This window comes from Oncorhynchus keta, chromosome 29, assembly GCF_023373465.1.
Source record: "Oncorhynchus keta strain PuntledgeMale-10-30-2019 chromosome 29, Oket_V2, whole genome shotgun sequence".
NCBI lineage: Eukaryota > Metazoa > Chordata > Actinopteri > Salmoniformes > Salmonidae > Oncorhynchus > Oncorhynchus keta.
Window position 1 is genome coordinate 4,566,782 of NC_068449.1, and position 27,903 is coordinate 4,594,684.

At 42.8% G+C, this 27,903-nt stretch overlaps 1 protein-coding gene and 2 long non-coding RNA genes across 6 annotated transcripts in view; all 3 read left to right on the forward strand.

Moving 5' to 3' along the window:
* The window catches only part of LOC118373719 (uncharacterized), an 83,855-nt gene that overhangs the window by 42,395 nt on the left and 13,557 nt on the right, over window positions 1-27,903 (forward strand). Inside the window, exons 52-74 of the mRNA XM_052485793.1 lie at window positions 6,315-6,433; window positions 6,535-6,702; window positions 6,919-7,118; window positions 7,237-7,349; window positions 7,487-7,593; window positions 7,712-7,882; window positions 8,902-9,107; window positions 9,265-9,365; window positions 11,294-11,412; window positions 11,656-11,811; window positions 12,147-12,361; window positions 12,597-12,682; window positions 12,818-12,945; window positions 13,090-13,215; window positions 13,385-13,575; window positions 13,717-13,808; window positions 14,052-14,179; window positions 19,173-19,297; window positions 20,070-20,190; window positions 24,350-24,562; window positions 24,748-24,918; window positions 25,118-25,264; window positions 26,762-26,814. Of these exons, the coding sequence (XP_052341753.1) occupies window positions 6,315-6,433; window positions 6,535-6,702; window positions 6,919-7,118; window positions 7,237-7,349; window positions 7,487-7,593; window positions 7,712-7,882; window positions 8,902-9,107; window positions 9,265-9,365; window positions 11,294-11,412; window positions 11,656-11,811; window positions 12,147-12,361; window positions 12,597-12,682; window positions 12,818-12,945; window positions 13,090-13,215; window positions 13,385-13,575; window positions 13,717-13,808; window positions 14,052-14,179; window positions 19,173-19,297; window positions 20,070-20,190; window positions 24,350-24,562; window positions 24,748-24,918; window positions 25,118-25,264; window positions 26,762-26,814 (3,256 nt within the window). The remainder of the gene's footprint in view (window positions 1-6,314; window positions 6,434-6,534; window positions 6,703-6,918; window positions 7,119-7,236; window positions 7,350-7,486; window positions 7,594-7,711; window positions 7,883-8,901; window positions 9,108-9,264; window positions 9,366-11,293; window positions 11,413-11,655; window positions 11,812-12,146; window positions 12,362-12,596; window positions 12,683-12,817; window positions 12,946-13,089; window positions 13,216-13,384; window positions 13,576-13,716; window positions 13,809-14,051; window positions 14,180-19,172; window positions 19,298-20,069; window positions 20,191-24,349; window positions 24,563-24,747; window positions 24,919-25,117; window positions 25,265-26,761; window positions 26,815-27,903) is intronic.
* On the forward strand, window positions 14,541-17,906 carry LOC127913549 (uncharacterized). 2 transcript variants are annotated; one of them, XR_008085953.1, is made up of 3 exons: window positions 14,541-14,722; window positions 16,079-16,218; window positions 17,808-17,906. It is a non-coding gene; the product is annotated as an uncharacterized LOC127913549 (long non-coding RNA). The 2 variants fall into 2 exon arrangements; XR_008085952.1 differs by lacking the exon at window positions 17,808-17,906 and adding an exon at window positions 16,738-17,093.
* Window positions 25,297-26,603, forward strand: LOC127913548 (uncharacterized). Of its 3 annotated transcripts, XR_008085950.1 has the most exons (4): window positions 25,297-25,503; window positions 25,563-25,680; window positions 25,838-26,191; window positions 26,251-26,603. It is a non-coding gene; the product is annotated as an uncharacterized LOC127913548 (long non-coding RNA). The 3 variants fall into 3 exon arrangements; XR_008085949.1 differs by having other exon boundaries at window positions 25,838-26,603; XR_008085951.1 differs by having other exon boundaries at window positions 26,015-26,603.

Sequence of the window (27,903 nt, forward strand, 5' to 3'; positions counted from 1 at the left end):
AGCTTGCAGGCAGGACATCCACGATGACAATGACTGGCTTGCAATCAACCTGGGTTCATACTCCGAGTACACAACCTATTCGGATCTCAAAGACTTCAACATCTCAGGGGTAAAACAATTGTTTGCCAGTGTTCTTTGCATGACCAGAATTGACTAGTTTGACACTGCTCATGTGTGGTATTATGGCTATTTAGAGGGCAACAGCATTGTATTCTGTTGTCTTCTTCTCCCCAGGTGGCAGTTCTAGACTCCCTCTCACCAAACCAGAAAGCTGAATTGATACTGGACCCAAGCACTGGCGCTCTGGAGAATGAGACTCTTGTGAAGAACGTTTTCATCAGCTTGCTGGATTCTCCAAGGGAAGAGCAGCTCAATGAGTTCTTTGTGACTTTTGTTGAAGTCACCAAGCAGGTCAGTACATCACTCTCTGGCTGGAATGGACCTTGTACAGTGAGACCTGGCTCTCGACAAAGTCATTTGACAAAACAATCAGGATGAATGGATGTCCTCCTAAGCCATGAACCATTTATTTTCCAGGAAAACATCACTATCATCACAAACACAGCCGTAAGAGACACAATGCTAGACCTGACCTTGATGGCTCTTGCTCCCAAATTCGACGTTTTTGAGCCAAAAGACTTCCAGCTGTGGTTCCAAGTCAATCTGGTTGTTCTGCTGGCCAGCTTCCATCCTGGCAGATTGGTTGATATCCCCTAAACATCACCTGTGAATCCTACAATGCCATGTAAGAGACTACTTTACCCCAAACAAACGTACAAGGGACTACCTCGTAAAGTACAGATTGACAAAAGACTGCACTAATGTCTCTTTCCTTTTTCTCTCAGATTTACGGGTCTCGACCAAAGTTTGGAATCTCTTCCGCCTCACCTCTCACAGGGTGTAAAGTCAAGCTTGGATGCACTGATGAAGACATTCCAACGTATGTGATAAACTGCTATTTTTCAACAACAGACACTGTATCATCTGAGCCCAGCATTTATAGAACATTTTAAAAAATCGCCAAAAAGGCATTCTGTTATTTTGCTAACTCATATGCTCCCAAATCTTCCCGTTGATTGACTGACCTTATTTAAATTATCCCCCTCAAAGGTTGCTCAAGGCCTCCAGCTTTAATTGTGGTAAGTACTCTCTGAGTGGGTTCTTATTTCAAATAGACCTTTTGTTTACGATATGGGAAAGGTCATGCATCTGGTATCTGCATTGTGGCATTGTTCAGAAAGCCAAAGCATCTCTTTTGTTTTCTCATTTAATTTCACACTGGTAACAATATTATTTCCCCCATATAGTGCAAAGAAACATTGGTCAATGGTAAGTTGATGCTAGCTTTGCAATTGACATTTTCTTGAATCAGATTGGCAATTTATGATTTGTGTCTGAAGAACTATTGTTTTTATGTTCTCTTTTGCAGAGAAACAACTTTGTGCTGGATTTAACAGGTGGGTTCAGTGCTGTCTTGCACAGTGCAGGTTGTAAGACATTGAGACACACAAGGTATCATTTGTAAACTAATCATGTATTTTTCATTACCGTTTCCTACAGCACACAACTGAAGCAACAAATGTCGTTTGGGAATTCCAATGAATCCCTTTGCAATTTCAACATCTCTGAATATGCCTGTTCCTCAGTAAGCTTTTTCAATTCACCACTAAATGTTGTCAGTAGCAACAGATACATTTCTCTTGTCCTCATCTTCTTTATTGATGTTACTCATGTTGATGTCACAGTTGTCTAATTTGGTTCACGTCCCTGCATTCTTTTCTTTAAGACAACCCTTCTGTCAGCGGACAACTTGGTGACGATCCTGAAATGCCAATTGTCCAGCAAAAATACTTACTCAACAGAAATGTGGAAGCTGTTCTTCCAAAACAATGCTGCTATTCTGGACCAGGCTCTTCTGGATTACTCCAGCATGGTATGTTGAATCCCAGAATTACAACAAAATGTTGGCAATATGTGTGGATTTTGTCAATACACATCTGTTTATACCTTTCCAGAACCCCAACACCAGCAGTCCAGCTATGTCAAATGTCCTTGATGCCATTGGAGATGTCAAACTCAACAACTTCATGAATGCACAGCTGAACAACGCCAGTTTCGTTGACAAGTTGTTCCAGAAGATGCTCCGTCCATTCTTGGCATCTCCATCTAGGAATTTCCTCTCCTGTCTCAGCTCAAAGAACTTCAGTTGTCAGACCTACCAAATTGTGTATGTAAAGCCATGATACCCAATGCCATCGTCAATACAACTGGTGATATGCCTACAATTGAATAAGAAGTCAAGATAACATAGGTAACATGGGCTCTGTTCTCTTTCAGCATTGAGGCTCTAAGCAACCAATCAGCCTCCATGGACAGAGAGCAACAACGAGTGATCTTCACTCATTACATCTATCCATTCCTTTCAAGAAATGACTCATCAGGTAATAAATGGTTCTGGAAAGCACAAAAACATACACACTTCTCTGGGCCAATCCATTGAAGTCATCTGCTTAGGGAACTTAAAGTCCATTTGTTTAACTCTGCTTTTGTTTCAGATCCCGGCTGTGTCTCAAACACCAGTGGAAGCATGGACTGGCTCCAGAGGAACTTTGGCATCTTTTCTGTTTTTGCAGAACTGCAGGAGTTACAAGTCCTTAATCCCCACTTCTCCAGCGTAAGTTTCCTAGGTGTTTGTCTGGATGGTTATCCCCTCAATAACATTACCGTGCCACTCACTGACATGTGCCACCTTTCTTTTTCTTTTTCTATTTGTAGAAGGAATCACTGTCGCTGCTTACCCCAACCCAAGTGGCACAATTGACATTGACCTCTGGGGCATTGAATGACACAGATGACATTAAACTTGTGTTTACGCGGCTGGAGGAAGGAGACGCTTTCAAAAATGTTGACGAGTTTCTGACACAACTGACCGTAAAGGAAGAGGTAATGCACTTTTGAGATAAACAAACTGCATGATTTCATCTTGACAAATAGCAATCCCCATGTCTTCCTGTGTCTCCCTTTGTGGATAGTGAAGGACAACAAATGAGCAACGAGCAACCTATCAATCTTCTACTTTCATTTATTACCGGCAAAGCTCGATGGAATGCCGTGATGAGTTGTGCAGTGTTGAGGAACTCTGGTCATGTGTTTCAACAGATTCCTGACATCCATCCAGCCGTGAGAGATGTGATGATGAATCAGACGTTCAACATCATCAGCCTTCAATTCCCAGAGTTCGAAACGCTGGACTGGATTGCATGGTTCGAAGTAAAGCTGATTCCCATCCTCCCCAGTTTTAATGAAGTCATGCTCACCATTGCTACCTCAAACGTCAACTGCACCAACTACCAAGTCATGTGAGTAGGGGCCAACTTCCTGCTAAAATTAGCCATGGATTCAATGACTAAAATCTATTGCAAATGTGGGGTGGAAGCGTCATGAGTGTATCTTTTCCCATTTACAGTGTAAATGGAATGGACAGAGCTTTCCTGAAATGACTCAGGATAGAAGAGAAGGAATCGCAAGAGTCCTGCTGAAATACCTGAGGAAATCTGTGCACCTCATCAATGGACCAGGTATGACTCACCAAGCAGGTTGTTGTGCTCATTGGCTTTCTGTTTGATTCTTCATCGCCTATGCTGGATGAAGCGTGCTTTGTTTGAAAGGAGTGAACAGTTGGCATGTTGCTTCCTTGTCTATTGAATATAACATCAATGTACTCCACTTTTCAATAACCAAAACGGCCATACATGTCTTTTAGCTTGCAGGCAGGACATCCACGATGACAATGACTGGCTTGCAATCAACCTGGGTTCATACTCCGAGTACACAACCTATTCGGATCTCAAAGACTTCAACATCTCAGGGGTAAAACAATTGTTTGCCAGTGTTCTTTGCATGACCAGAATTGACTAGTTTGACACTGCTCATGTGTGGTATTATGGCTATTTAGAGGGCAACAGCATTGTATTCTGTTGTCTTCTTCTCCCAGGTGGCAGTTCTAGACTCCCTCTCACCAAACCAGAAAGCTGAATTGATACTGGACCCAAGCACTGGCGCTCTGGAGAATGAGACTCTTGTGAAGAACGTTTTCATCAGCTTGCTGGATTCTCCAAGGAAGAGCAGCTCAATGAGTTCTTTGTGACTTTTGTTGAAGTCACCAAGCAGGTCAGTACATCACTCTCTGGCTGGAATGGACCTTGTACAGTGAGACCTGGCTCTCGACAAAGTCATTTGACAAAACAATCAGGATGAATGGATGTCCTCCTAAGCCATGAACCATTTATTTTCCAGGAAAACATCACTATCATCACAAACACAGCCGTAAGAGACACAATGCTAGACCTGACCTTGATGGCTCTTGCTCCCAAATTCAACGTTTTTGAGCCAAAAGACTTCCAGCTGTGGTTCCAAGTCAATCTGGTTGTTCTGCTGGCCAGCTTCCATCCTGGCAGATTGGTTGATATCCCCCTAAACATCACCTGTGAATCCTACAATGCCATGTAAGAGACGACTTTACCCAAAACAAACGTACAAGGGACTACCTCGTAAAGTACAGATTGACAAAAGACTGCACTAATGTCTCTTTCCTTTTTCTCTCAGATTTACGGGTCTCGACCAAAGTTTGGAATCTCTTCCGCCTCACTTCTCACAGGGTGTAAAGTCAAGCTTGGATGCACTGATGAAGACATTCCAACGTATGTGATAAACTGCTATTTTTCAACAACAGACACTGTATCATCTGAGCCCAGCATTTATAGAACATTTTAAAAAATCGCCGAAAAGGCATTCTGTTATTTTGCTAACTCATATGCTCCCAAATCTTCCCATTGATTGACTGACCTTATTTAAATTATCCCCCTCAAAGGTTGCTCAAGGCCTCCAGCTTTAATTGTGGTAAGTACTCTCTGAGTGGGTTCTTATTTCAAATAGACCTTTTGTTTACGATATGGGAAAGGTCATGCATCTGGTACCTGCATTGTGGCATTGTTCAGAAAGCCAAAGCATCTCTTTTGTTTTCTCATTTAATTTCACACTGGTAACAATATTATTTCCCCCCCATATAGTGCAAAGAAACATTGGTCAATGGTAAGTTGATGCTAGCTTTGCAATTGACATTTTCTTGAATCAGATTGGCAATTTATGATTTGTGTCTGAAGAACTATTGTTTTTATGTTCTCTTTTGCAGAGAAACAACTTTGTGCTGGATTTAACAGGTGGGTTCAGTGCTGTCTTGCACAGTGCAGGTTGTAAGACATTGAGACACACAAGGTATCATTTGTAAACTAATAATGTATTTTTCATTACCGTTTCCTACAGCACACAACTGAAGCAACAAATGTCGATTGGGAATTCCAATGAATCCCTTTGCAATTTCAACATCTCTGAATATGCCTGTTCCTCAGTAAGCATTTTCAATTCACCACTATATGTTGTCAGTAGCAACAGATACAGTTCTCTTGTCCTCATCTTCTTTATTGATGTTACTCATGTTGATGTCACAGTTGTCTAATTTGGTTCACGTCCCTGCATTCTTTTCTTTAAGACAACCCTTCTGTCAGCGGACAACTTGGTGACGATCCTGAAATGCCAATTGTCCAGCAAAAAGACTTACTCAACAGAAATGTGGAAGCTGTTCTTCCAAAACAATGCTGCTATTCTGGACCAGGCTCTTCTGGATTACTTCAGCATGGTATGTTGAATCCCAGAATTACAACAAAATGTTGGAAATATGTGTGGATTTTGTCAATAAACATCTGTTTATACCTTTCCAGAACCCCAACACCAGCAGTCCAGCTATGCCAAATGTCCTTGATGCCATTGGAGATGTCAAACTCAACAACTTCACGAATGCACAGCTGAACAACGCCAGTTTCGTTGACAAGTTGTTCCAGAAGATGCTCCGTCCATTCTTGGCATCTCCATCTAGGAATTTCCTCTCCTGTCTCAGCTCAAAGAACTTCAGTTGTCAGACCTACCAAATTGTGTATGTAAAGCCATGATACCCAATGCCATCGTCAATACAACTGGTGATATGCCTACAATTGAATAAGAAGTCAAGATAACATAGGTAACATGGGCTCTGTTCTCTTTCAGCATTGAGGCTCTAAGCAACCAATCAGCCTCCATGGACAGAGAGCAACGAGTGATCTTCACTCATTACATCTATCCATTCCTTTCAAGAAATGACTCATCAGGTAATAAATGGTTCTGGAAAGCACAAAAACATACACACTTCTCTGGGCCAATCCATTGAAGTCATCTGCTTAGGGAACTTAAAGTCCATTTGTTTAACTCTGCTTTTGTTTCAGATCCCGGCTGTGTCTCAAACACCAGTGGAAGCATGGACTGGCTCCAGAGGAACTTTGGCATCTTTTCTGTTTTTGCAGAACTGCAGGAGTTACAAGTCCTTAATCCCCACTTCTCCAGCGTAAGTTTCCTAGGTGTTTGTCTGGATGGTTATCCCCTCAATAACATTACCGTGCCACTCACTGACATGTGCCACCTTTCTTTTTCTTTTTCTATTTGTAGAAGGAATCACTGTCGCTGCTTACCCCAACCCAAGTGGCACAATTGACATTGACCTCTGGGGCATTGAATGACACAGATGACATTAAACTTGTGTTCACGCGGCTGGAGGAAGGAGACGCTTTCAAAAATGTTGACGAGTTTCTGACGCAACTGACCGCAAAGGAAGAGGTAATGCACTTTTGAGATAAACAAACTGCATGATTTCATCTTGACAAATAGCAATCCCCATGTCTTCCTGTGTCTCCCTTTGTGGATAGTGAAGGACAACAAATGAGAAACGAGCAACCTACCAATCTTCTACCTTCGTTTATTACCGGCAAAGCTCGATGGAATGCCGTGATGAGTTGTGCAGTGTTGAGGAACTCTGGTCATGTGTTTCAACAGACTCCTGACATCCATCCAGCCGTGAGAGATGTGATGATGAATCAGACGTTCAACATCATCAGCCTTCAATTCCCAGAGTTCGAAACGCTGGACTGGATTGCATGGTTCGAAGTAAAGCTGATTCCCATCCTCCCCAGTTTTAATGAAGTCATGCTCATCATTGCTACCTCAAACGTCAACTGCACCAACTACCAAGTCATGTGAGTAGGGGCCAACTTCCTGCTAAAATTAGCCATGGATTCGATGACTAAAATCTATTGCAAATGTGGGGTGGGTATCTATAGCAAGCGTCATGAGTATATATTTTCCCATTTACAGTGTAAGAGGAATGGACAGATCTTTCCCTGAAATGAGTTTGGGTAGAAAAGAAGGAATCGCAAGAGTCTTGCTGGAATACCTGAGAAGATCTGTTCACCTCATCAATGGACCAGGTAGGGCTCATCAAGCAGGTTGTGATGCTCGTGGTTCTTCTGTTGCATCTGCTGATATGTTGCTTCCATGAAAAAAAGATATCCATGAAGGCTTTTCCACATTTTAATAATCAAGAATGGCCATGCATTTCTTTTAGCTTGCAGGCAGAAAATCCACAATGATGCTGACTGGCTTGCAATCAACCTGGGGCCATTCTCCGAATACGCAACCTATTCTGATCTCAAAGTCTTCAACATCTCAGGGGTAAAACAATTGTTTTCTACAAAAACATTTGAGTGCAACATTGGAATCTTGTAATTTGACGCTGCTCATGTGGAGATATGGCTCATGCATTTGTATTCTGTTGTTTTCTTCTCCCCAGGTGGCGGTTCTAGACTCCCTCTCACCAAACCAGAAAGCCGAGCTGATACTGGACCCCACAAACCTGGCAAATGAATCTCTTGTGCAAGAGGTTTTCCTAGGGGTTCTGGGATCTTCAGGTGTGGCGGAGATTGGTCAATTTTTCCAATCATTTGTGGAGGTTGCTTTAAAGGTTTGCATTTTGCTTCTTGGTATTGAGATGGTTGGTTTATTTGAACACTTCAAAACAACATTGTCATCATGGTAAACCAGGAGTGGTCCTAAGCTATTGCCATACAGTGCCTTGCGAAAGTATTCGGCCCCCTTGAACTTTACGACCTTTTGCCACATTTCAGGCTTCAAACATAAAGATATAAAACTGTATTTTTTTGTGAAGAATCAACAACAAGTGGGACACAATCATGAAGTGGAACGACATTTATTGGATATTTCAAACTTTTTTAACAAATCAAAAACTGAAAAATTGGGCGTGCAAAATTATTCAGCCCCCTTAAGTTAATACTTTGTAGCGCCACCTTTTGCTGCGATTACAGCTGTAAGTCGCTTGGGGTATGTCTCTATCAGTTTTGCACATCGAGAGACTGACATTTTTTCCCATTCCTCCTTCCTCCTTGCCTGGTGTGTTCCTTGTTCTTCATGATGCTCTCTGCGCTTTTAACGGACCTCTGAGACTATCACAGTGCAGGTGCATTCATACGGAGACTTGATTACACACAGGTGGATTGTATTTATCATCATTAGTCATTTAGGTCAACATTGGATCATTCAGAGATCCTCATTGAACTTCTGGAGAGAGTTTGCTGCACTGAAAGTAAAGGGGCTGAATAATTTTGCACGCCCAATTTTTCAGTTTTTGATTTGTTAAAAAAGTTTGAAATATCCAATAAATGTCGTTCCACTTCATGATTGTGTCCCACTTGTTGTTGATTCTTCACAAAAAAAATACAGTTTTATATCTTTATGTTTGAAGCCTGAAATGTGGCAAAAGGTCGCAAAGTTCAAGGGGGCCGAATACTTTCGCAAGGCACTGTATATACAATAGATTGTGAACTTCTCAAAATAGCTACGGCAAGACTCCAGCCACTCCATTTACCTACTGTTGTTGTTATCCTAGCAATTAATTTTCTCTGATGCTGCTAATCTACCAAGCACCTCCTTACAGAATGTTTTTTTGTATTTATTTTTTTACAGAGAAACCTGACAGCTATTGAGCCAGGACTGCGAGACACCCTGTTAAACCTGACACTGACGGCACTCGCCCCCAAATTGCAGACACTAGATACTCTGGGATTCAAGCTTTGGTTCCAGGTCTATCTCCCGTTATTCCTCCCAAGCATTCATCCTGGGACCTTTTCCGTCATCCCAAGGAATATCAGCTGTGACTCCTATAGTGCAATGTGAGTTTCAGCTCTCAGTGTTTGCAATGATTATTGAGGCTGTGATTTGGCATGTGATTGCCAGATGCTGTGTATTCTAAATATCTATTCTACATACTGCACATTAGTACATTTAATAGGTTGTCTTTTAATAAAACATGTTTTTTTATTTACACAGCATCAAGGGCTGTGATAATGTGATCACTAGGTTGTCGCTGATCCAGTCCCAGCAAGTCTTCGTGTTCACCAAGGATTATTTGACAGGCCAATCCATTGAAGGTAACATAATGAGTCCTCTAACTGAAAATATCATGTTACTATGTTGGCTGCAAAAAGTCTATTTGAATCAAACATGGCGGCAGTATCAAGTTTACCTAGCCCCCATTCAAATAGGCCGTAAATGTTAATAAACATTACATCGTCTATTCACAAAGCTGTCTGCCGCCTGAGGCGATTTCACCGACACTCCTACGCTGCCCAAACTCTCTAAATGCAATATAAGCAAGAGATTATTTTTCAGTTACTAAAGATACACTTACTGAATGAAGTTTAGGAAAGTTGCACCCAGCTGTATTTTGAGAAACACAAGAAATGTGGAACAGAATGGTGAGATGGAAAGGCGAGCTCAAGGTGAAAGAATGTGTCGTAGCTGAGTTGGCTTGTGAAAACAGCTGGGTGCAACTTTGCTAAACTGCATACAGTAAGTGTATCTTTTGTATTTGAAAGATTCTCTCTCACTTATATGAAAGTTAAGCTCCAAAGGTTTCCAAAACCATATCGAGGCATATTTGCATTTAGACAGTGTCGCAATTTAACAGAGCGCTAGGATTGTAGTTCATGACTTAGTCATCTGTGATCAGTACCATCAGCTGAAAACCCAAGGAGGGCCTGCTGTAAACTGGATTATACCCCACTTGAGAGCTAAGATTTAACTGACTTACAAATACACAAAATAACTCCATACTTTACATAAAACATTATCGAATAAATACAAATGTAGTCTAAAAGTTATAATTTTTACAGAAGCTAGGTAGAATGGCTAGCTTATATTTTTGAACACATTTTCCAAATTTACATCGGACAAAAAAAAAAAAGCTACACAGTATTAAAGCCTAGCTGATTGCTACTGTACACGTGATGACATTTCATATTATTTGGAAAAGTTGACATACCTGTGTTAGAGTTAACATACCTATATATCGTGTACAATAGATCAGAAAAAATCTGGGTTTATCAGCTAGCTAGCTACACAATTATGGTAGCTACATTCTTGACCTTGGTCAGAACAGAGGTAGAACAATAAAGGCTGATGTCATAGAGCTGATGTCATTAAAAGAGGCCCAACTTCAGTATGGAAAGATTTGTGGAATGGAACAACATCTGGGACCAGATCTAAACAAGCAACTTAGAAAGTTGAGACGTCAACAACCTTCAACAATGTACCTACGGTGCCTTCAGAAAGACTTGATACATATCAAACCAATAGAAGAACATGTTTATCAGTTTAATGCAATTACGCAAGAACATCTAGACAGATTAATAATGGCTGTTGATGCTCGAAAAAGGCTTTTCTATTCAAAACTTTTGGAAGCTTTCAACTTTCCAGCTAAAATAATAAATAATAATACATTATCTGATGAAATTGCTTTAGGAAAAGAGGCGCAAGACAGGGAAGTCCCCTCTCCCCCTCCTGTTTGCATTGGCAATTGAACCGCTTGCAAAAAATAATTACACAGGACCCAAACGTAACAGGTATCAGTATTGGTAAACATGAATAGAAACTAAAAGTATTACAGATGATCTGCTGATATCCCTGACCAATATTGAAAACTCAATGCCCCCTATGGTAAAAATATTTTCAGAATACAAAAAAATCTCAAGGATATAACATTTATGTGAAGAAAAATAACAACTAAATAATGGCAATAGGAAAAATAAAAATGTATAGATTAAATATTTAGGATGCTCTATTCATGGCATTATATCTGCAACGTTAAACAACGTTTGACTACAGAACGTGGTCCAGATTTTGCACGTCTCTATGGGACATGATTTGTTGCTTCACCACATAACAAAGTAACGTCACATCTATTGGATTGAAAGAATAACTAAAGCTATAAATGACGAATAGATCGATTGTCAACAGATTAAAATAATAAAGTTTGGAAACTGAACTAGTGTTCAATTATTTTGGCCCCTCCCCCAAGGATTTTCCTGTGTGAAGACTGTGAGAGATGACAGGGATTGGCTCGGAAGCAACTTTGGACAATTCCGGGTCTATGCTTCCTATGTGGACTTTGTGACCCTGAAGAGTGATTTCAATGGAGTAAGTCACAAGGCATTATGTCAGTGAAACATATTTTTGTATTGCAGTCTTACAGAGTCTGAAGCTATTTTCCTCTTGCAGTCATTTCTCTGGGGTCAGATCATTTCAACTTAGGAACTGAAATAGGATATTAAATTCTGCATTAATTGAGCTAAGTACTAGCTGTGGTAATAACCTAAACATTGTCTTTGAGGTCCTGATGTGCAATGTCAGACACTTGTTTAAATTATTTTTGATCTCCAGGTGAAAGCAGCAGATCTCCTCACTCCCATCCAGCTAGCTCAGCTCGCGACGATTCCCTCCCAACTTGAAGGGGCACAGGATGTCAACAAGATCATGGCAGCCATCAGTCCGGCTAACTTTGGATTGTTCTTGGACATACTCTCACCTGCCATTCAGGTACGTACAGCATCTGTCTACTAACCTTTCAGGTACACAACATTGATGTTTCTGATTACAATTGAGGTTGTTCTACAATACTAAAAATAGTTTTGAGAGACATTACTGACAAAAGTAATGTCTGTTGTTTATTGCGTTTTAGTTATATGTAATATCCACAATTCAGCATGCTGCTGTCAAATGCGATGTTTGAAAACTGTCGAAAGCAAGCCTTTGCCTTTGAAATTGGTGACATTTAGCTCATTATTTTTTTGCGTATGTATTTTCAGTTGTGTTATAACATTGAAAATACTGAATATTGAATGGCTTATTGACGTGTTTGAAACTTCTTCCAGAAACACATGAAGAACTACACAGCAGAGGTGAAATCAGCTTTCCTCCAGGTGGTGCTGGACAGCGGGAACCTGTCCTCCACCACCATCAACGACACACAATTCCTCGTTTGGCTCAGGGTTCGGCTGAACCCCCTCTTGCTGAACCTCTCATCCAATCAAGTGACACCACTCTTCCGCATCATGAAGGATAGGGGCTGCAACAGCAGCCAAGAAGCGTAAGGAGAGATAACTAAGTCAAATAGCTGTTTATATGTGTTCTGATGTGCTATAGCTGTCTATATGTGTTCTGTGCTATAGCTGTCTATATGTGTTGTGATGTGCTACATCAGTTCAAGATAATCTAAATTAACAAATGTAATAGAACATTTAAAATAGCTTTTTTTAAATTTAAAAACCTTTTTAGTGTGATATTTACACATATCTCTCGTTGTTTTTCTTCTGGAAACTCAGAATCTCATTATTAGACACTCTGCGGTCTACACTGACTAAAGACACACAGAGGGAAATCTACAGCAATACCTTACTCCTCCTGAAAGGTACGCATTTGGGTCTAAAACTGTGTTCTTCGATCCTGGTTCTAGGGACCTAGAGTACAGTAATTCAGGTGTTTGTTTAAAATGCTATGTTAATGAAATACATTTATCTACACTGCCGTTTTTCTTGTCTGACAGAGCCAACGCCACTGCGATGCTATGTAAACGGAAGCTTATACTGGTTTTTGAGAAGCACGTTCCTTGGCTTTGGATTCCCCGACCTGTCAATGCTTTTCACGCTCATGCCAGACACACGGCAACCTGAGGTAATGGCAGAGGACCTCTTCTTCATCTTCTTCGTCAATAATACAAACATTGCAATTAGAACAACTTGGGCCTAGTTCAAGTGGCTGTCCCCTTGCTTTTAATGATCGATTGATCAGTAATCCGTCATTCTCCTGGTGTTGCAGCTCCTGAATTCCATAACCTCCTCTGAGCTGAGTCAGTTCCTCAGTCAACCTGATGTGGTTGGCAACGGTTCCAACATATGTGCTGTCTTCAACAACTACGCCAAGACGCCTGTCTTCCTGGAAACAGTATGCGGCTCTTCTACTTCCTGAATTGTATTCTTATTTTTGAACATACTTGGTTTTGTTGACGATTTGACACATTTTGTCTTTTGTGTTGTGGTCAGTCCAATTTGAATTGAAAAGAAACGTGTCTATTGGGCATTTTCACCCCAACCCATCTTGTTTCTCACTTCAGGAGGAAGTCCCTGATGCTGTGAAGCAGCTGACCCTCCCCTGCGTCTGGTCTTTAGCGCTGAACAGCGGCAATAGGTCAGAGGTGAATGCCTGGTTTGACCTCAGACTGAAGAACTACTTGAGGTTCCTTACCAGGAGCCTCGTTAGCTCATCTAAAGTGCAAAACGCCAGCTGTCTCGCATTCCAGAAACTGTAAGGGCTTCTTTGTTTAATGCCATTTTGAATTGACTGAAAGTATCGTGAATCCTTTCTTTGCGAGTTGGATGCTATAATATGTCAAACACTAACAGCATGCATAGCCTTTGTTCTGATCACATCCTTGTTTTGCTTCAGAGTCTCAGTCCTTGGAAGCGATTTCAGCTACAACAGCTCTGACTTTGCACAGAGTGATGTGTACATCACCATTAAGTCCTACCTGGGCACAGGTAAGACTTTGTGTCACTGGAAAGTTTGACACTGGATAAAAACTCTACTAAACATTCCTGTGTGGATATGATTGTCTCCTGTAAAATCCTCCTCATCTGAGATGATTATTCAGTCATAGAATGTGTTTTATCCATTTCAGGTTAATGACTAACATTTATTGGGGATGATGACAGTATGTGATGGTATTATGTAGCATGTGCATTGACGTAGGCTTGTTCTTCTGTTTGTCTCTGTAACCTTAGGTGGACCGAGGTGCTACAGCGCAAACGACCCCGAGCTGAACTCTACCGCCTGGTTTGTGAACTACATCGGTGTTTTTGTGACCTACCTCTCTCTGGAGGACCTCAACACCTTTGTTACCGCGAGTCAGGTATGTCCCTGGTTTAGGCTGGCTGTCATGAGGATTTGATTTGATGTGATTTAGGGGCTAAATTAGGGCTGGGCGATTTGGTCAAAATCTCATATCCCTATGTAGGTCATTTCATATCCCGATAACAATACATATCACGATATAGCGCATTTTCTGTAAATTCAATGAATAAATAGTTTTTATAGAATGACCAGATGTAAAGGCGTATTTCTTATTACATTTTGAATTAAACTCATCAAATAAAAGGTACTTACTCATATTTGATTATTTCTCCTTTTATTTAGAGCCTTTTGTACAAATTTTAAATTACGCATGTAACAAAATATAAAATATTAATGTATAATATTAAATAACAAAAAAATTAAAACACTTCAGCTGTAGTTGCAAACAAAATAAATATAGGCCTAAAATATAAATTTTTGGGGGGTCTCATCCGTAGACTCTCCGGCCTGTTTCACATGATTCTTGCGTAGGTGGTAAAGGAGGTTAGTGGTGTTTGAGCCTGTTGTCTGGCCCGTCCTGTTTCACATGATTCTTGCGTAGGTGGTAAAGGAGGTTAGTGGTGTTTGAGCCTGTTGTCTGGCCCGGTCTGTTTCACATGATTCTTGCGTAGGTGGTAAAGGAGGTTAGTGGTGTTTGAATCTGTTGTCAGGACCGGTCTGTTTCACATGATTCTTGCGTAGGTGGTAAAGGAGGTTAGTGGTGTTTGAGCCTGTTGTCTGGCCCGGCCTGTTTCACATGATTCTTGCATAGGTGGTAAAAGAGGTTAGTGTTGTTTGAGCCTGTTGTCTGGCCCGGCCTGTTTCACATGATTCTTACGTAGGTGGTAAAGGAGGTTAGTGGTGTTTGAGCCTGTTGTCTGGCCCGGCCTGTTTCACATGATTCTTGCGTAGGTGGTAAAGGAGGTTAGTGGTGTTTGAGCCTGTTGTCTGGCCCGGCCTGTTTCACATGATTCTTACGTAGGTGGTAAAGGAGGTTAGTGGTGTTTGAGCCTGTTGTCTGGCCCGGCCTGTTTCACATGATTCTTGCGTAGGTGGTAAAGGAGGTTAGTGGTGTTTGAGCCTGTTGTCTGGCCCGGCCTGTTTCACATGATTCTTGCGTAGGTGGTAAAGGAGGTTAGTGGTGTTTGAGCCTGTTGTCTGGCCCGGCCTGTTTCACATGATTCTTGCGTAGGTGGTAAAGGAGGTTAGTGGTGTTTGAGCCTGTTGTCTGGCCCGGCCTGTTTCACATGATTCTTGCGTAGGTGGTAAAGAGGTTAGTGGTGTTTGAGCCTGTTGTCTGGCCCGGCCTGTTTCACATGATTCTTGCGTAGGTGGTAAAGGAGGTTAGTGGTGTTTGAGCCTGTTGTCTGGCCCGGCCTGTTTCACATGATTCTTACGTAGGTGGTAAAAGAGGTTCTGTGTTTGAGCCTGTTGTCTGGCCCGGTGTTTCACATGATTCTTGCATAGGTGGTAAAGGAGGTTAGTGGTGTTTGAGCCTGTTGTCTGGCCCGGCCTGTTTCACATGATTCTTGCATAGGTGGTAAAGGAGGTTAGTGTGAATCTGTTGTCTGGCCCGGCCTGTTTCAGATTCTGCGTTGGTAAAGGAGGTTAGTGGTGTTTGAGCCTGTTGTCTGGCCCGGCCTGTTTCAAATGATTCTTGCATAGGTGGTAAAGGAGGTTATTTTTGAGCTGTCTGTCACACGATATAAATCATCATATGTTGTCTGGCCCGGCCTGTTTCCATGATTCTAGGTGGTAAAGAGGTTAGTGTTGTAAGCCTGTTGTCTGGGAAATACAACAATTCTTTTAACGAAACAAGATAACCATCCTGTTTCACATGATTCTTGCTGGTGGTAAGGAGGTTAGTGTGTTTGAGCCTGTTGTCTGGCCCGGCCTGTTTCACATGATTCTTGCGTAGGTGGTAAAGGAGGTTAGTGGTGTTTGAGCCTGTTGTCTGGCCCGTCCTGTTTCACATGATTCTTGCGTAGGTGGTAAAGGAGGTTAGTGGTGTTTGAGCCTGTTGTCTGGCCCGTCCTGTTTCACATGATTCTTGCGTAGGTGGTAAACAGTGGTGTTTGAGCCTGTTGTCTGGCCCGTCCCCACATGATTCTTGCGTAGGTGGTAAAGGAGGTTAGTGGTGTTTGAGCCTGTTGTCTGTAGATTCTTGCGTAGGTGGTAAAGTTAGTGGTGTTTGAGCCTGTTGTGGTAGATTCTTGGTAGGTGGTAAAGGAGGTTAGTGGTGTTTGAGCCTGTTGTCTGGCCCGGCCTGTTTCACATGTGTAGGTGGTAAAGGAGGTTAGTGGTGTTTGAGCCTGTTGTCTGGTAATGTGTAGGTGGTAAAGGAGGTTAGTGTTGTTTGAGCCTGTTGTCTGGCCCGGCCTGTTTCAATTCTTGCGTAGGTGGTAAAGGAGGTTAGTGTTGTTTGAGCCTGTTGTCTGGTGTAGTGGTAAAGGAGGTTAGTGGTGTTTGAATCTGTTGTCTGGCCCGGCCTGTTTCACATGATTCTTAGTAGGTGGTAAAGTAGGTTAGTGGTGTTTGAGCCTGTTGTCTGGCCCGGTGTTTCAGATTCTTGCGTAGGTGGTAAAGGAGGTTAGTGGTGTTTGAGCCTGTTGTCTGGCCCGGCCTGTTTCACATGATTCTTGCGTAGGTGGTAAAGGAGGTTAGTGGTGTTTGAGCCTGTTGTCTGGCCCGGCCTGTTTCACATGATTCTTGCATAGGTGGTAAAGGAGGTTAGTGGTGTTTGAGCCTGTTGTCTGGCCCGGCCTGTTTCACATGATTCTTGCGTAGGTGGTAAAGGAGGTTAGTGGTGTTTGAGCCTGTTGTCTGGCCCGGCCTGTTTCACATGATTCTTGCGTAGGTGGTAAAGGAGGTTAGTGGTGTTTGAGCCTGTTGTCTGGCCCGGCCTGTTTCACATGATTCTTGCATAGGTGGTAAAGGAGGTTAGTGTTGTTTGAGCCTGTTGTCTGGCCCGGCCTGTTTCACATGATTCTTACGTAGGTGGTAAAGGAGGTTAGTGGTGTTTGAGCCTGTTGTCTGGCCCGGCCTGTTTCAGATTCTTGCAGTAGGTGGTAAAGGAGGTTAGTGGTGTTTGAGCCTGTTGTCTGGCCCGGCCTGTTTCACATGATTCTTGCGTAGGTGGTAAAGGAGGTTAGTGTTGTTTGAGCCTGTTGTCTGGCCCGGCCTGTTTCACAGATTCTTGCGTAGGTGGTAAAGGAGGTTAGTGTTGTTTGAGCCTGTTGTCTGGACCGGCCTGTTTCACATGATTCTTGCGTAGGTAGTAAAGGAGGTTAGTGTTGTTTGAGCCTGTTGTCTGGACCGGCCTGTTTCACATGATTCTTGCGTAGGTGGTAATAGGAGGTTAGTGGTGTTTGAGCCTGTTGTCTGGCCCGGCCTGTTTCACATGATTCTTGCGTAGAAGGAGGTTAGTGGTGTTTGAGCCTGTTGTCTGGCCCGTCCTGTTTCATGATTCTTAGGTGGTAAAGGAGGTTAGTGGTGTTTGAGCCTGTTGTCTGGCCCGTCCTGTTTCAATGATTCACTGTAACAATGGTCTGTCTGGATATCTGTTTTGATTCTTGCGTAGGTGGTAAAGGAGGTTAGTGGTGTTTGAGCCTGTTGTCTGGCCCGGCCTGTTTCTGATTCTTGCGTAGGTGGTAAAGGAGGTTAGTGGTGTTTGAGCCTGTTGTCTGGCCCGTCCTGTTTCACATGATTCTTGCGTAGGTGGTAAAGGAGGTTAGTGGTGTTTGAGCCTGTTGTCTGGCCCGGCCTGTTTCAGCATGATTCTTACGTAGGTGGTAAAGGAGGTTAGTGGTGTTTGAGCCTGTTGTCTGGTACATTAGAAATGGTAAAAGGTTAGTGTTGTTTGAGCCTGTTGTCTGGCCCGGCCTGTTTCACATGATTCTTGCGTAGGTGGTAAATAAAGTGTTGTTTGAGCCTGTTGTCTGGCCTGTTCATGTAGGTGGTAAAAGGTTAGTGGTGTTTGAATCTGTTGTCTGGCCCGGCCTGTTTCATGATTCTTACGTAGGTGGTAAAGGTTAGTGGTGTTTGAGCCTGTTGTCTGGCCCGGCCTGTTTCACATGATTCTTGCGTAGGTGGTAAAGGAGGTTAGTGGTGTTTGAGCCTGTTGTCTGGCCCGGCCTGTTTCACATGATTCTTGCGTGGGTGGTAAATTAGTGGTGTTTGAGCCTGTTGTCTGGCCCGGCCTGTTTCATGATTCTTACGAAATGGTAAAATTAGTGGTGTTTGAGCCTGTTGTCTGGGTCTGTTTCACATGATTCTTGCGTAGGTGGTAAAATGGTTAGTGGTGTTTGAATCTGTTGTCAGGTGTTTCATGATTCTTGAAATAAAAGGTTAGTGGTGTTTGACCTGTTGTCTGGCCCGGTGTTTCACATGATTCTTGCGTAGGTGGTAAATAAAGTGGTGTTTGAGCCTGTTGTCTGGCCCGGCCTGTTTCAGAAATTCTTGCGTAAAAGGAGGTTAGTGGTGTTTGAGCCTGTTGTCTGGTCTGTTTCATGATTCTTGCGTAAATAGGTTAGTGGTGTTTGAGCCTGTTGTCTGGCCCGGCCTGTTTCACATGATTCTTACGTAGGTGGCAAAGGAGGTTAGTGTTGTTTGAGCCTGTTGTCTGGCCCGGCCTGTTTCACATGATTCTTGCGTAGGTGGCAAAGGAGGTTAGTGGTGTTTGAGCCTGTTGTCTGGACCGGCCTGCAGCATATTTTGCAGAGGACGGTTTTATGGTCCGCCAAAGTAGCCCCTCTTTTAAGTACGAGCTCTGTCTCCCGTGCTCTGTGTCACATTCACTCTCCTCCGTGTTAGTTTGTGTTGCAAATTTCGATAGAGCGTTATATGAAACGTTAGACATTTTTCTATCGTCACACGATATAAATCATCATATCGCCCAGCCCTAGGCTAGATTTAATCTAAGGGGAAATACAACAATACACATTTTAACGAAACAAGATAACCATCCTGTGGTAAGACATTTCCTGAATAACAATGTTATTTTGTGTTTGAAGATCAATGTATTCTTGGAGAACCAGGCCAATATCAAGCTCTTCAACAACACGGCTATACCTGCTAACGTCACTTCCTACTACATCACACAGCTATACACACTGAACCCCACGTTCAACCCTCTGCAGTGAGTATCCATTTATAGTGGCTGTTGTAGTAGTAGTGGTAGTAGTAGTAGTGGTGGTAGTGGTAGTAGGAGTAGTGGTAGTAGTGGTAGTGGTAGTAGTGGTAGTAATGGTGGTAGTGGTAGTAGTGGTAGTAATGGTGGTAGTGGTAGTAGTAGTAGTAGTAGTAGTGGTGGTAGTAGTAGTAGTAGTGGTAGTAATGGTGGTAGTGGTAGTAGTGGTAGTAATGGTGGTAGTGGTAGTGGTAGTAGTAGTAGTGGTAGTAATAGTGGTAGTAGTAGTAGTGGTAGTAGTAGTAGTAGTGGTAGTAGTAGTGGTAGTAGTGGTGGTAGTGGTAGTAGTAGTAGTAGTGGTAAGTGGTGGTAGTAGTAGTAGTAGTGGTGGTGGTTAGTAAAGTAGTAGTAAAGTGGTAGTAGTAGTCTAGTAGTGTGGTAGTGTTAGAAATAGTAAGTGGGTAGTGACCCTAGGTTGGTAGATTAGTAGTAATCGTAGTAGTAGTAGTGGTAGGACCCTCAGTAGTGGTGGTGAGTTAGAGTAGTATAGTAGTAGTAGTAGTGGTAGTAGTAGTAGTACTACGATGGTCATAGTAAGGATGTTAGTAGAACTGTATAAGTAAGTAGGGATTGTAGTATAATATATGTACTGTTGTGGCAGCAATAACAGAAGCTATTGTAGCAGCATTTCTCTAATAATAGCATTATGACGATAATGGTTAGAACCCAACTGAAATGACACTGTAACAATGGTCTGTCTGGATATCTTGTTTTCCGTCAGACTGCCTGGCTTCTTCCTGTGTGAGGTCCCAAGTACGGCCTATAACTCCCTGGGCCAGACAGCCAGTATGGAAATCCTGGACCGTCTGCAGCTGTTCTGCAATGGAACTAAAGACCCTCAGGTACATGATTAGAAATTAAATGGAGGACCCTCAGGTACACAATTCGAAATAAAATGGAGGACCCTCAGGTTCATGATTAGAAATAAAATGGAGGACCCTCAGGTTGATGATTAGAAATAAAATGGAGGACCCTCAGGTTCATGATTAGAAATAAAATGGAGGACCCTCAGGTTCCTGATTAGAAATAAAATGGAGGACCCTCAGGTTCATGATTAGAAATAAAATGGAGGACCCTCAGGTTCATGATTAGAAATAAAATGGAGGACCCTCAGGTTCATGATTAGAAATAAAATGGAGGACCCTCAGGTTCATGATTAGAAATAAAATGGAGGACCCTCAGGTTCATGATTAGAAATAAAATGGAGGACCCTCAGGTTCATGATTAGAAATCAAATGGAGGACCCTCAGGTTCATGATTAGAAATAAAATGGAGGACCCTCAGGTTCATGATTAGAAATCAAATGGAGGACCCTCAGGTTCCTGATTAGAAATAAAATGGAGGACCCTCAGGTTCCTGATTAGAAATCAAATGGAGGACCCTCAGGTTCATGATTAGAAATAAAATGGAGGACCCTCAGGTTCATGATTAGAAATAAAATGGAGGACCCTCAGGTTCATGATTAGAAATAAAATGGAGGACCCTCAGGTTCATGATTAGAAATCAAATGGAGGACCCTCAGGTTCATGATTAGAAATAAAATGGAGGACCCTCAGGTTGATGATTAGAAATAAAATGGAGGACCCTCAGGTTCATGATTAGAAATAAAATGGAGGACCCTCAGGTTCATGATTAGAAATAAAATGGAGGACCCTCAGGTTCATGATTAGAAATAAAATGGAGGACCCTCAGGTTCATGATTAGAAATAAAATGGAGGACCCTCAGGTTCATGATTAGAAATAAAATGGAGGACCCTCAGGTTCATGATTAGAAATAAAATGGAGGACCCTCAGGTTCATGATTAGAAATAAAATGGAGGACCCTCAGGTTCCTGATTAGAAATCAAATGGAGGACCCTCAGGTTCATGATCAGAAATAGAACAAGGAGAACAGACATAGTTCTAAGTTTCACATGATATGCTTATGTCAAGTGACAATTTTAGCATGTAAATCTTGGTGGGGCGAACAAAGCAAATGTGGGATGCATGCCAGAAAAGCCACTACACAACACTAAACAATACATTAATTGCACTATAACGTTGACAAACGGTGCCCACAAACTGGTTAGAGTCCCGATAGCAGTCACCTTACCACTGCTACAGTTCATTCAGCCTCATTTACTGCCTTTTAAAAAACATAGCTGATATGGCTGACTTGCTTAAACAAATGTGGTTTCTACTGACAATTGAGATGTACAAACTATGGCATAAGGGGACGACAAGCGGATAAGAGGAAATCCATAATTTCGATTAAGACCTTAATGAGCGAGAGATGACGGGATGTAAACGAAAGGAGGATACCTAGTCAGTTGTACAACTGAATGCACTCAACTGAACTCAGAATAAGAGGTGCGGAGTGCTGCCTTAATCGACATCCACGTCTTCGGCGCCCGGGGAAAAATGGGTTAAGTGCTGCCTTGCTCAGGGGCAAAACGTTATCCGCTCAGGGATTCGAACCAGCAACCTTTCGATTACTGGCCCGACACGTTAACCACTAAGCTACCTGCCGCCACGTTGTCTTCACAACTGTTTGTTCAACCATTTTGAAATGTACAGCGACAGGATTCAGAACATGGGCCGTTCCTTACAAAGAAACAAACAATGAAAGCTTTTACAATATTCAATGATTACATTTCTCTAAAACAGGTTATAGGCAAACAAGCCCACACCGGCCACGAACCAAGTGCTTACAATACCGCGTTGGTGTAAATAGACCCAATTATTAGGGTGAGGCACATGGGCTACTCACAGCTTACTACACAACATACACTTAGTATAACTTCATCAGCTACAGTATACGTGTCTCCTTGGCATATTACATCATTTATGCAGCAGCATACAATACATTTTTGGACTCACCTTGACTTGTGATGTGCTCACTTAAACATGTGGGTGGCGCAGTAGTTTTGTCATCAAAGTCTGGCATTCTCTGGATTTATGGTGGGAACTCTGCAAAAACACACAACCACTCGGTTGAATAGCAGGTTACTGTTACTGATTTCTTTACACTGCTTGCAGTTAGCCACTAATTCCTTCCAAACGACTCATTGTTGAATTAGCGATTTCCAACTTGTTGTGTAATCTTTATGTGCAATGGCCCGATGAGCACCGATATCTATCATTTATCTTCATTATTTATCTTAATATGATAAGGCTTGAAAAGGATTTGCTAGTAGATTGTCGACTTGATTTACGACAATGACTGCTAGCTAAGACTTTGAAATTAAAATGTAAATCAAAGCAATACGGGATTTGTTGTCATTCTATCTGTGGCCAATGACCTTGAGCCTTCTTGGATTGGCACTTTTAATATTTATTTAAATAAGCAAATCAGTTAATAAAAAAATATTATTTACAATGACAGCCTACAGGGGAACAGTAGATTAGTGACAGATGTTTACTTTGTCAACTCGGGGTTTCGATCTAGCAACCTTTCGGTTCCTGGCCAAACCACGGAACTAGGCTACCTAACACTGAACTGGGCTACCTACCACTGAACTAAGCTACCTACCACTGAACTAGGCTACATACCACTGCACTAGGCTAGCTACCATTGAACTAGGCTACCTACCACTGAACTAGGCTACCTACCACTGAACTAGGCTACATACCACTGAACTAGGCTACCTACCACTGAACTAGGCTACCTACCACTGAACTAGGCTACCTACCACTGAACTAGGCTACCTACCACTGAACTAGGCTACCTACCACTGAACTAGGCTACCTACCACTGAACTAGGCTACCTACCACTGAACTAGGCTACCTACCACTGAACTAGGCTACCTACCACTGAACTAGGCTACATACCACTGAACTAGGCTACCTACCACTGAACTAGGCTACCTACCACTGAACTAGGCTACCTACCACTGAACTAGGCTACCTACCACTGAACTAGGCTACCTACCACTGAACTAGGCTACCTACCACTGAACTAGGCTACCTACCACTGAACTAGGCTACCTACCACTGAACTAGGCGACCTACCACTGAACTAGGCTACATACCACTGAACTAGGCTACCTACCACTGAACTAGGCTACCTACCACTGAACTAGGCTACCTACCACTGAACTAGGCTACCTACCACTGAACTAGGCTACCTACCACTGAACTAGGCTACCTACCACTGAACTAGGCTAGCTACCACTGAACTAGGCTACCTGGCACTGAACTAGGCTACCTACCACTGAACTAGGCGACCTACCACTGAACTAGGCGACCTACCACTGAACTAGGCTACCTACCACTGAACTAGGCTACATACCACTGAACTAGGCTACATACCACTGAACTAGGCTACCTACCACTGAACTAGGCTACCTACCACTGAACTAAGCTACCTACCACTGAACTAGGCTACCTACCACTGAACTAGGCTACCTACCACTGAACTAGGCTACCTGCCACTGAACTAGGCTACATACCACTGAACTAGGCTACCTACCACTGAACTAGGCTACCTACCACTGAACTAGGCTACCTACCACTGAACTAGGCTACATACCACTGAACTAGGCTACCTACCATTGAACTAAGCTACCTACCACTGAACTAGGCTAGCTACCACTGAACTAGGCTACCTACCATTGAACTAAGCTACCTACCACTGAACTGGGCTACATACCACTGAACTAGGCTACCTGGCACTGAACTAGGCTGATACACCATTATTTTGGAGCTGCCTTATACTCCAGAATGCAAAAAAGAGACTGTTTGTACGCGGATTTAATAACTCAATGATTTATTTATTTTTTTACATTGTTTGCAAACTGATGTGTGACACATATTAATGCTAAAATTACAAAACAGGATAACCTGTCGTAATCATAAATTCATCAACCCTATTTAGTGGTAGACTCAGTGTGACAACCAGGTCACAGTGGATGTTGATTCAAATGAGGATGACATGGGTAATTATGGTTTAACCAAATCGTTATCTTTGTGTTTGCATTCTGTTTTGTTTAAAGACTAAACTCCTTTTTTTTCCCTGGCAGGTATCTGCTGCACTGGTGGCTAATTTCCACACTATCACGGAGAGCACCCTAGCAGCCATTGGGAACAGCAGCAGTGGCCTGACGACCACCCAGATATCCTCCATCTCTTCCTCGGCACTCGTGTCGTCCCTGGCCACACTCGGCTCCGTGAGCGGCTGGAACCTGGGCCAGGCTAGTGCAGTCGTCCAGAGCATCATTACCGGAAGCTTCCCGGTGAGGGCGCCATCTTCTCTAGAGTCAGAGAATCATAGTTGCTTCTATAATCCTTTTGAGTACTTTCCTTTATTTTCGTAACAGCCTGCTATTTTAAAATTCATTTTTCTGCTGTATAGTTGGGATCAACGTTTGTTTGGTAAGATAACTTATATATATTTTTTAATGAACTATTTGATTGACAGATCGACACTGCCTCCTCGTTGATGTCGTTGGGCACACTCGTTGCGGGCGTTCCGTCAGCGGCGATAGCGAGCATCCCAGCCACTGAGCTGTTGACAGCATCCCAGAGCTCTGTGTTTATCACCAACATGCTGGCTGCCCCACAGATTGTACAGGAAACCTACGTCAATAAGGTATCAGGTGTATCTGACAATGTTGTATTGGCTACAGATATTATTATTTATTTTTATTTATTTTTGTACAGTTTTGTAGGTCACACTGAAATATGAAGAAGTATGCACATTGTCAGAATACTATATCTGCCCTAAATTATACAACATGTTATTTGTTCTAAAAAAAAATGGTTGTCTTTCCATTGTCATTCCTTATTAGATAATCGCCATCAACCAAAGCCCCAACGCGTTGGTTGTGAACGTACCTGATGCCATGGCCACACTGATCCCCAGGGCTCTCCTGACCTTCTCTCAGGAACCTGTGGACGTACAGGCCATTAACAGAAAGGCATGGAAGCAAGAACAGGTTAGTAGTGTCTTGTCATCATTTATGAACAAGCCTTCCCGATGAGCACAAGACAAGAGCAGGTCAGTGTCTTGTCATCATTTATGAACAGGCCTTCCCGATGAGCACAAGACAAGAGCAGGTCAGTGTCTTGTCATCATTTATGAACAGGCCTTCCCGATGAGCACAAGACAAGAGCAGGTCAGTGTCTTGTCATCATTTATGAACAGGCCTTCCCGATGAGCACAAGACAAGAGCAGGTCAGTGTCATGTCATCATTTATGAACAGGCCTTCCCGATGAGCACAAGACAAGAGCAGGTCAGTGTCTTGTCATCATTTATGAACAGGCCTTCCCGATGAGCACAAGACAAGAGCAGGTCAGTGTCTTGTCATCATTTATGAACAGGCCTTCCCGATGAGCACAAGACAAGAGCAGGTCAGTGTCTTGTCATCATTTTCCCGATGAGCACAAGACAAGAGCAAGTGTCTTGTCATCATTTCCAAGCCTTCCCGATGAGCACAAGACAAGAGCAGGTCAGTGTCTTGTCATCATTTATGAACAAGCCTTCCCGATGAGCACAAGACAAGAGCAGGTCAGTGTCTTGTCATCATTTATGAACAGGCCTTCCCGATGAGCACAAGACAAGAGCAGGTCAGTGTCTTGTCATCATTTATGAACGGGCCTTCCCGATGAGCACAAGACAAGAGCAGGTCAGTGTCTTGTCATCATTTATGAACGGGCCTTCCCGATGAGCACAAGACAAGAGCAGGTCAGTGTCTTGTCATCATTTATGAACAGGCCTTCCCGATGAGCACAAGACAAGAGCAGGTCAGTGTCTTGTCATCATTTATGAACAGGCCTTCCCGATGAGCACAAGACAAGAGCAGGTCAGTGTCTTGTCATCATTTATGAACAGGCCTTCCCGATGAGCACAAGACAAGAGCAGGTCAGTGTCTTGTCATCATTTATGAACAAGCCTTCCCGATGAGCACAAGACAAGAGCAGGTCAGTGTCTTGTCATCATTTATGAACAGGCCTTCCCGATGAGCACAAGACAAGAGCAGGTCAGTGTCTTGTCATCATTTATGAACAGGCCTTCCCGATGAGCACAAGACAAGAGCAGGTCAGTGTCTTGTCATCATTTATGAACAGGCCTTCCCGATGAGCACAAGACAAGAGCAGGTCAGTGTCTTGTCATCATTTATGAACAGGCCTTCCCGATGAGCACAAGACAAGAGCAGGTCAGTGTCTTGTCATCATTTATGAACGGGCCTTCCCGATGAGCACAAGACAAGAGCAGGTCAGTGTCTTGTCATCATTTATGAACAGGCCTTCCCGATGAGCACAAGACATGAAAAGACGGTGAAAAAAGACATAGGAAACAACATATTTTCATAGTCTTTCTGCACACTGGGTTTATTCATTCCTAGCAGGTTTCACGTGAACAATTTATGCATTTGGCGTGTATAGATATAACTGTCCTTATCAAGACTCTTTCCTTGTCTTTGTGTTGTAGGCTGTTATATTCTTCGGGGACGTAGCGAGCAACGCAAGCATCGACTCGGAGGAGTAAGTTAAGAATGCGTAACATGACATATAAACAAACCCAGATCAACTTTCCTATTGTGTCTTTCTGTCCTTCTACTTCCTGTCATGTTATCTCTCTCTCTCTTCTTAGTGTCTTGCCCCTTAGTCTCTGTCCTCTTAGTCTCTTTTCCCCTTAGTATCTGGCCTCTTAGGTCTCTCCTCTTACAGTCTATTTTCCTCTTAGTCTCTCTCCTCTTAAAGTCTCTTTTCCTCTCAGTCTCTTCTCCTCTTAGTCTCTCTCCTCTTACAGTCTATTTTCCTCTTAGTCTCTCTCCTCTTAGTCTCTCTCCTCTTACAGTCTTTTCATCTTAGTCTCTCTCCTCTACAGTCTCTTCTCTTAAAGTCTCTTCTCCTCTTAGTCTCTCTCCTCTACAGTCTCTTCTCCTCTTAGTATCTGGCCTCTTAGTCTCTTCTCCTCTTAGTCTCTTCTCCTCGTAGTCTCTCTCCTCTTAGTCTCTCTCCTCTTACAGTCTATTTTCCTCTTAGTCTCTCTCCTCTTAGTCTCTCTCCTCTTACAGTCTTTTCATCTTAGTCTCTCTCCTCTACAGTCTCTTCTCTTAAAGTCTCTTCTCCTCTTAGTCTCTCTCCTCTACAGTCTCTTCTCCTCTTAGTATCTGGCCTCTTAGTCTCTTCTCCTCTTAGTCTCTTCTCCTCGTAGTCTCTCTCCTCTTAGTCTCTCTCCTCTTACAGTCTCTTTTCCTCTTAGTCTCTCCTCTTAGTCTCTTCTCCTCGTAGTCTCTTCTCCCCTTAGTCTCTTCTCCCCTTAGTATCTGGCGTCTTAGTCTCTCTCCTCTTACAGTCTCTTTTCCTCTTAGTCTCTCCTCTTACAGTCTCTTTTCCTCTTAGTCTCTCTCTTCTTAGTCTCTCTTCTTAGTCTCTCTCCTCTTAGTCTCTCCTCTTAGTCTCTCTCCTCTACAGTCTCTCTCCTCTACAGTCTCTCTCCTCTTAGTCTTTCTCCTCTTACAGTCTCTTTTCCTCTTAGTCTCTCCTCTTACAGTCTCTTTTGCTCTTAGTCTCTCTCCTCTTAGTCTCTCCTCTTAGTCTCTCCTCTACAATCTCTTCTCTTCTCAG